Source organism: Aquarana catesbeiana, linkage group LG13 (assembly GCF_042186555.1).
Source record: "Aquarana catesbeiana isolate 2022-GZ linkage group LG13, ASM4218655v1, whole genome shotgun sequence".
NCBI lineage: Eukaryota > Metazoa > Chordata > Amphibia > Anura > Ranidae > Aquarana > Aquarana catesbeiana.
The window spans coordinates 235859153-235868800 of NC_133336.1; the positions used below are offsets into that span (position 1 = coordinate 235859153).

General features: G+C 41.9%; 1 protein-coding gene across 1 annotated transcript in view; it reads left to right on the forward strand.

Moving 5' to 3' along the window:
• DCAF8 (DDB1 and CUL4 associated factor 8) overlaps positions 1-9648 on the forward strand; it is a 67109-nt gene extending 57461 nt beyond the window's left edge. Inside the window, exons 12-13 of the mRNA XM_073609545.1 lie at positions 6-122; positions 6754-9648. Coding sequence (XP_073465646.1) covers positions 6-122; positions 6754-6867 — 231 coding nt within the window. The 3' untranslated portion in view covers positions 6868-9648. The remainder of the gene's footprint in view (positions 1-5; positions 123-6753) is intronic.

The window sequence follows — 9648 nt, forward strand, 5'->3', positions numbered from 1 at the left end:
TTCAGGTTATCAAGAAAAACAAACGTGAAAGAGATGAGGACAGCCTACACCACGCCGACCTGTTCGACAACCACATGTTATGGTTTCTGATGCACCATCTACGGCAGAGGGGGCACCGCAGGGTGAGTACAGGCTGCCCCCCCCCTCCGACAAGTGTCTCTATTGGGACTTCTATCAATTGTTGTTCAAAGGGAACTCCTCATAAGACAATATGTGTTTTGTGATTTAGGTTCTGATGGCAGCAGCCTTTTCTCAACTGACATGCCCCCATTCACACTCGTGCAACTTGTCGTGCGATTTTTTTTTTTTTTGTAGTTTCTGCATTACTTTGGCTCGAATTTCATGCAACATGAGGGCTATAGACTTTAATGTAAACCCTCAAAAGCTGCATGATATACATGCAACATGCGTGCGACTTTGTAAAGCACTAACAATCACATAGTCAGTCTGCTTTTTGACCCCTGTCCCATCCCATCCCATCCCATCCCTTCTGCAGGGAAGCCCCTCCCGAGGAAATTGTCCATCCATCTCTGTTCCTGGTGTCCCTTCTGTAAGAGAAATGAGCTCTTGCCCTAATCACTGCGGCAGGAAAAGAAATTTATACCATGTATGTTATCGTTGATGGAAGCCAAAGTCGCAACAAAGTAGTACTTATCCAAAGTCTCAAGTCGCACTGTAAAGTCGCAGTGGAAATGGCACGATTTTTGAAGTTGCCTGTGTGAATGGAGTAATAGGGTCAACTGTTGTACAACCTGTCAGGAAATGGCTGCTTCCATAAGAGGCTTCTCGCACAATTGTGTTGCTCTGCTACGTACAGTTGTGCTCATAAGTTTGCATACCCTGGCAGAATTTATGATTTATTGGCCATTTTTCAGAAAATATGAATGATAACACAAAAACTTTTCTTTCACTCATGGTTAGTATTTGGCTGAAGCCATTTATTATCAATCAACTGTGTTTACTCTTTTTAAATCATAATCGCAACAGAAACTATCCAAATGACCCTGATCAAAAGTTTACATACCCCAGTTCTTAATACTGTGTATTGCCCTCCTTAAAATCAATGACAGCTTGAAGTCTTTTGTGGTATTTGTGGATGAGGCTCTTTATCTTCTCAGATGGTAAAGCTGCCCATTCCTCTTGGCAAAAAAGCCTCCAGTTCCTGTAAATTCTTGGGTTGTCTTCCATGAACGGCACGTTTGAGATCTCCGCAGAGTGGCTCAATGATATTGAGGTCAGGAGACTGAGATGGCCACTCCAGAACCTTCTTTATTCTGCTGTAGCCAATGACAGGTCGACTTGGCCTTGTGTTTTGGATCCTTGTCATGTTGGAATGTCCAAGTACGTCCCATGTGCAGCTTCCTGGCTGATGAATGCAAATGTTCCTCCAGTATTTTTTGATAACATACTGCATTCATCTTGCCATCAATTTTGACCAAATTTCCTGTGTCTTTGTAGCTCACACATCCCCAAAACATCAGCGACCCACCCCACCTTCACAGTAGGAATGGTGTACCTTTTCATCATAGGCCTTGCTGACTCCTCTCCAAATGTAGTGTTTATGGTTGTGGCTAAAAAGCTCAATTTTGGTCTCATCACTCCAAATGACTTTGTGCCAGAAGGTTTGAGGCTTGTCTCTGTGCTGTTTGGCGTATTGTAAGTGGAATACTTTGTGGCATTTGCGTAGTAATGGGTTTCTTCTGGCGACTCGACTATGCAGCCCATCTTTCTTCAAGTGCCTCCTTATTGTGCATCTTGAAACAGCCACACCACATGTTTTCAGGGTCCTGTATTTCACCTGAAGTTATTTGTGGGTTTTTCTTTGCATCCCCAACAATTTTCCTGGCAGTTGTGGCTGAAATTTTAGTTGGTCTACCTGACCGTGGTTTGGTTTCAAAAGATCCCCTCATTTTCCACTTCTTGATTAGAGTTTGAACACTGCTGATTGGCATTCTCAGTTCCTTGGATATCTTTTTTATATCCCTTTCCTGTTTTATACAGTTCAACTACCTTTTCCTGCCGTTCCTTTTGACAATTCTTTTGCTTTCCCCATGACTCAGAATCCAGAAACGTCAGTGCAGCACTGGATGAAAGATGCAAGGGTCTGTCAGGAGTCCAGAAACTCATTGACCTTTTATACACACACACTAATTACAAGCAAACAGATCACAGGTGAGGATGGTTACCTTTAAGAGCCATTCAAACCACTTTGTGTCAACTTGTGTGCATGTTATCAGGCCAAAATCACCAGGGTATGTAAACTTTTGATCAGGGTCATTTGGGTAGTTTCTGTTATGATTTAAAAAGAGTAAACGCAGTTCAGCCAAACATTAACCATGAGTGAAATAAATGTTTTTTTGTGTTATCATTCATATTCTCAGAAAAATGGCCAATAAATCCTGCCAGGGTATGTAAACTTATGAGCACAACTGTAGTTTTCCTTTACATGGCAGCCAGATATAACTTTATTTCAAAATTGCCTTTAAATCTTAGCGTTTATCTTGGACAAATTGCCATCTGCCTATGGCTGCCAGTTTGTTTCCTGCTCCTCTTTGGGCCCTTTCACACAGCTGTTCCTATCCGGTCCACCTGTCAGTTTTTCAGATGGATCTAATTGGACGGACACAAGTCCGTTTACACAAACCCCTCCCCCCTCCACCTCCTGGTGTGTTTTTATTTATTATTATTATTATTATTATTATTATTATTATTATTATTATTATTATTATTATTATTTTTTTTTTTTTTTTTTTTTTAGCAGACTTGATCAGAAGGGGGGTCCATCCTCCCTCTATGTGGCTCGGGTCAGAGGGCAGTTGGGCGTAAAGGGGCAGTGGAGTCCGCTTACACCCGGCTGCCCATAGAGCGGGCTTTGTCCTTATCGGCTCTACAGAAACTGAGTGAACCATATATTATTTTTTTTTTTTTGTCATACGGAACAAGTTGCGCCATTATAAGTTCCGTTGTATGCGCTCATTATTCAGCGGCTCGCGACACGATCATCCCAGCTCGAGGAGGCAATTAATTTAGCACAGTAGTGCACTTGTTGCCTTCCTCCCAGAATGCTTTGCTGTCGGTAAGCCCAGGTGAGCGGACCTCCCCTCCCCCCTCTGTCCAGCCACTTCTGCACACTGCTAGCAGGATCAAATAAAACGGTTTTCATTACAAGCCGCGCGGCTCCTTAATTGCCGCGTGTGTAGGATGTCTGTCTTGTGAAAACACGGCCGCTTCTCTCTTATTTGTGGATAATTAAAGAGCCAGCAGAGCCACGTCTCACTTAATTGGATGCAAAGATGACAGGGATATGACAAAACAAACTGCCTGATCTGACATCTTCCACTTCTCTTATTTAAAATAGTCGTCTCTTCTTAAATCAGAAAGATAATTAATTTGTGTTTGCGAGACAGATGCCGTTTTTTTTTTTCTTCTATCATCTAACTGCCTGTGTAGAAGTCAAGCATGGCGAGTACCATGAGAGTAGAAAAAGCGTTGCTGTATAAGAGGGACATATTATAAAAACCAGCTTGGTCTTCTGTTCATCAAGGAAAACGGATCATTAGACGAAAGGGGGGGGGGGGGAGGAGAACGGGTGCATACCCTGAGATGCTCCCTATATGCAATAGATCCAGCTATGACTGAGTCGCAGTGGATGGGTCTCAAGGCGGCAGGGATTCTCCCAGTAAATGTGCTTCAGCTTGCCACACGCCCCCCCCCCCCCCCCCCCAAGTCTTCCTTCCAAGTTCGTGCTCTCCAGCGTCCTCAGTGGCAAGGCCACGATGATGTCACTCCTGTGCGTGCACATGGGAATCACCATTGTGGCATGGCCATCGAGAAGGCTGGGCGTGCACATGGGAATCGCCATTGTGGCATGGCCATCGAGAAGGCTGGGCGTGCACATGGGAATCGCCATTGTGGCATGGCCATCGAGAAGGCTGGGCGTGCACATGGGAATCGCCATTGTGGCATGGCCATCGAGAAGGCTGGGCGTGCACATGGGATTCGCCATTGTGGCATGGCCATCGAGAAGGCTGGGCGTGCACATGGGAATCGCCATTGTGGCATGGCCATCGAGAAGGCTGGGCGTGCACATGGGAATCGCCATTGTGGCATGGCCATCGAGAAGGCTGGGTGTGCACATGGGAATCGCCATTGTGGTATGGCCATCGAGAAGGCTGGGTGTGCACATGGGAATCGCCATTGTGGCATGGCAATTGAGAAGGCTGGGCGTGCACATGGGAATCGCCATTGTGGCATGGCCATCGAGAAGGCTGGGCGTGCACATGGGAATCGCCATTGTGGCATGGCCATCGAGAAGGCTGGGCATGCACATGGGAATCGCCATTGTGGCATGGCCATCGAGAAGGCTGGGCGTGCACATGGGAATCGCCATTGTGGCATGGCCACCGAGAAGGCTGGAGAGCACGAACTTGGAAGGAAGACCCCTCCCCATCCTGGAGTCTTAAAGGCCCTCCTTGGACATGAGTCAAGTGGCTTTGAGGGCTTCAAGGCTCCCTTCGACCTTTAAAATCTTTTTCTGCCACTCTGGAAGTCTTTGTATCTTATTTGGAAAAGGCTTTGCTGTGCAAGCCCGCTACTAAGCACCCTTTACCGCCAACGTTTGTGTCCGATAGTGAACCCCCCCTATTCAGATAGGAAGTAGGAGTTAACGGTGGCCAATTTGTTGCGTAAGAAAGAGCTAGTATTGTTTTATTATGGGGGTCTGAAACTTTGTAGGTGTGGGATTCCCTATCTAGGTACTCCGTCACAGGGAAGCCTTGCAACCCACCCACCGTGGCTCAGTTATAACTGGCTCCATTGCAGATCGTAAAAAGCACCTTGCCCCATCAAATCCATCTAATGAGCTGGCTGTGTCTTTCAATTAACTTGAAAGACACAAGTTATTGGGGGATTGGCATTGCCCTTTGGGTATGTACTTTCCTTACATGAGACTGGACGCCAAAGAAAGATACTCCTATATGGTAGAGCAGTGGTCCTCAACTTCTGTCCTCAGGGCCCATTAACAGGCCAGGTTTGCAAGATAACTGAAATACATCACAGGTGATATCATTTGCTGCTCAGTGATTGCCGTATTCTAGTCTGCATCTCCCCAATGTAATACATAAAACTTGGCCTGTTAGTGGGCCCTGAGGACAGGGTTGATGACCACTGGGGTAGAGGAGTTTGGGCTCTTACCAGATTAGTAAAACACCCCTTTGTGTGGTCAGTATGAGCTTCTGTCTTTTTAATGGAAAATTAGGAGCACCACATATCTGGGTTTGAGTCCCAGCCGATTGCTGGGGAATGTGCCTGCTACGGTTTGGCGTTCTTCGAACAACAACCTAGAGTCCATTTCAACCACCACAAATAGGGCAAGTCCTAATAAAGGGGGGCGTTTTGCGCCCCTGATTTGCATTGTCTACCCTTTGTGAAGTTTGGTAGAACTCTTAATAAAGGTTCTTTGGACTCCTGGTGCTCCTGTTTTTTTTTTTTGTTTGTTTTTTTTTCTTTTGGAAGTTCCAGTCCATAGTGCCTGATCCTGCTTGCAGTGCAGAGAAGTGGCTGGCCATTCAGCTACCTTTACAAAGTATTTACAAAGTTTTGTAACGGAAACAAACTTTTTTTTTTTTTCAATATTTGGTCTTTTTTTATTTGTAGTGCAAAAAATAAAAACCTCAGTGGTGATCAAATACCTCCAAAACGAAGTTCCATTTGGGGGGGGGGGGGGGATGATAAAAATTTAGTTTGGGTACAGTGTTGCATGACAGCGCAATTATCATTCAAAGTGTGACAGCGCTGAAAATTGGCCTGGGTAGGAAGGGGGGGGTGCCCTGTATTGAATATCACTTTTTTTTATAAATTTTCCTGATTGAGACACTGAAAATAAAAAAAATGATTCTGCATATGCAGTAAAAACAGATTAACAGGACACAGTCTGTGTTTAAAATATCCATTCTAAAAAAAAATGTATTACATTCTATTTTATATAGAAGAAAAGAAATGGAGTGGTGTGAGATGTTACTAGCAAATAGAATGTCAAATTTCATATGTCATCAGCTATGCCTAATAGTTGCGAAACTAAAACCTTGAGTAAGGAGTGGGAGGGAGAGAGAACATTCTAGGAAATCTTAGTATGTGTTATATGAAGGACACGGAAACCTTGCAAGCAAGATGGAATCTCTTGTGTTTAAATGAACAATACAGTGAAAGTCCATGTCGTTTTCTGTCTTGTGTTTTTATTGAACACCATTTTTCTCCATGGCAAGGTCAGCCAACTGCTGGTGGCTCCTGCTGCATTGGCGCAGAGAGAGGGCATCCTGTTGAGCTGTTTTTTAGCTTTCTCAGAATGATAGGTTTATTGGGTGGAGGTGGACCATCTATACTGCTATGTACAGAGTATATTTGTGTATGCTGCAATGTAGAAGACCATGGGACCATTTATTTTTGACACCCGTGTGAGTGAGCCCTACAGACACCAGTCAATCTCAAACTTGTTTTGGTAGTTTGAAAACGACTGGTGAATTATCAAGCAGCAGAGAGGAGCAAAGTTACGTGGACGCCTCGCGCTCTACATGTGATGTGTTTATGGCACTAATGGTAGTGTTCGGGTGTTATCTAGCCTAACACAAATTTTTGCATAGATGGATGTTTCCCACCATTATTTATCCTCTGGGTTTTGTCTACTCACTCATGATGGATAGATAGATATATTTTTATATACTAAAAAATCTTACTTTTTTTTTTTTTTCCCTGCAGAGGAGAAGAGACCAAGCCACAGGTGAAAACGAATCTGATGACTCCCCCAGCACCTCCGACAGCTCTGACGATGACGAAGAAGGTCCAGATCGAGTACAGTGCATCCCATCATGAGCAACCTACTTACTCCCCTTCTTCCAACAAATCCCACTTTTTCCTTTTGCGTGGAGCTTCCCCATCTCCCTCTTTTCTCCCCCTGAGAGTGGAGGGCAATGCTCTACTTAATAGACATTTTTTCAGCTTTTTATTACAGTTCTAGGACTATAGTCGAAGAAAAAAAACAAATTGCTTTTCCTCTTCAGTCTTGTTTCTTTCTCCTAGAGAGCGGGCACTCTGGCAAATTTGCACTTTGGATTTACCGACTTTCATGTGAAAAAAAATAAAATAAAAAAAGACGGTGCCCCAACGTCAGAAACCCGTGATCTCAGCATCCTATGAACCCTTCAATCTAGAAGTTTCTTCTATTACCAGCAGCTGAGACTGTTTGGCACCAAGAGGAAAGAAAGGACTTGTGAAATTTAGAAAAAATTAAAAAAAAAATTTAAAAAAACATGGAAGGTTGAGGGTTGGAGAGAGGATTATTTTTGTAAGTAAAATGTTTGTTTTGTTTTTTTCTTTCTAGAGAAAAGCAGCCATCTTAAGCCAGCTAATTTTTCCTCCTCCATCCTTTCTGCGTGTCTCTTAATCTTCCTAATAGATGGTCCTGCAGATCTACACCAGCTATTTTTTTTTTTCTAGCCACCCAAACTTTGTTGAGTCTTAAAAATAATTAAGTCGTGTGCCGATTCTTTGGCTCATAAAAAGTTCAAATTCTCTATTTGTTGCTCGTGTGTTTCATGGTGAAATCGAGCCCACATTTCTTCCATTGTTGACCTCTTTTTCAGTCCTAATTTTGGTCCACGGTTAACCTTCAAAAAGATTGCGCTATCTTGTGAGCCAAAATGTCCATCTTCCCGGCCTTCTAAAGCCGAAGACCTTTTGTTGCAATGGAGTCTACTAGAGCTTCCTAAAGTCTACTGTTGGCCAAGCATTTGGTGGCTTCTAGAAAATTGTCACCAAGGTTGGGTGAACCATTATTCTACAGTTTGTTCTCAAGGTTTTTCTCCTAGGAAACCGATTTGTCCAGATATTGGTTCAGCTCGCAAAATAGGTTCCTTCATTAGGTGTTTGCTAAATTCGAGAGGGATGGTTTTTGCTTTTGAGTAGATCAGCTATGGCCATAAAATACCCAATCTGAGCAAAAAAATGTATGAGTAAATAGAAAAAAAAACAATTTTATTTTCTAAATTACATTTTTATTGGATGTCTGCAGTTGGCCAAGTATTTGGTGGCTTTCACAAAATTGTCAACAACATTGGGTGAACCATAATTCTACAGTTTAAGAGAACAACATTTTCCTCTTCGCAAACAGATTGTCTGGGTGTTGGTTCAGCTCACAAAATGGCTTCCCCCATTGGGGTGTTCACTGAATTCAAGAGGGATTGTTTTTGCTTTGCGTAAATCGGCTATGGCCATAAAATACCCAATCTGAAAAGACTAGTATGAGTAAAGAGAAAAAAATAACCTTTTTATTTCCTTTAAATACATTTTTATTGGACGTCTGCTGTTGGCCAAGTATTTGGTGGCTTTCACAAAATTGTCACCAACGTTGGGCGAACCATAATTCTACCGTGTGTTCTCTTAAAATTTTCCTCCTGGAAACCAATTTTGTCCAGATGTTGGTTCAGCTCACAAAATAACTTCCCACGTTGGGTGTTTGCTAAATTCAAGAGGGATTGTTTTTGCTTTTAGTAGATCAGCTATGACCATAAAATACCCAATCTCAAAAGACTATTTTGAATAAGTAGGAAAAAAATAAGTTTTTTTTTTTATTTCCTAAATTTAAATTTTTATTGGATATCTGCTGTTGGCAAGCATTGGTGGCTTTCACAAAATGGTCACTAACATTGGGTGAACTGTAATTCTCCAGTTTGGGTTAACCCTTAAAAGATTGTGCTATCTTGTGAGCTCAATACGTCCATCTTTCCTGCCTTCTAAAGCTGAAGACTTTTTATTGAAATGCAGTCCACTAGGTCTACTAGAGCTTCTTGATGTCTACTGTTGGCCAAGCATTTGGTGGCTTTCACAAAATGGTCACCAACGTTGGTTGAAACTAAATTCTACAGTTTTCAAAATTTTCCTCCTAGGAAATCGATTGTCTGCATGTTGGTTCAGCTCACAAAATAGCTTCCCACATTGGGTGTTTACTAGATTCAAGAGGGATTGTTTTTGCATTGAGTAGATCAGTTATGGTCATAAACTGCCCAATCTGAAATTACTAGTAAATAGGAAAAAAAATATTTTATTTCCCAAGTTAAATTTTTTTTATTCAACCCAAAGTATTTATTAGTCATTTTTGGATGTTTCATACTCCGAAATACATCCACCATTTATCACAAATGGTCTATCACCGCAGCTCAAGTGACACTTGTGCAACCTGGCACTTGAGCCATCATCCAGAGATCCCTCAGCCACTTTGCAGGACGTTGTATATACTAAATGCGATTGTTTGCACTTTTGATGGTTTTTTTTTTCCGTTTTTTTTCTTCAATAGTTTTCATTCAACTTCTATTTAAAAAAAAAAAAAAAAAAAACATTTAGAAAGTTTAAAAAAAAAATTAAAATCCCCCCTCCCCCCCAAAAAAATAAAATAAAATAAAAAACATTTGCATTTATTAAAAATAAAATTCAGACTTAAGCAAATTTGAGGGTTTTGAGGCAGTAAAATGTCTTTGCTTTATCACTGTTTTATTAATCTGAATATCGAGCTGGATGTTTATGAAGTTGCAAATTGTTAAGTTTAAAACAAATGAATATTATATATTATATAGAAATAAATGCAATAAGGTAAATTAA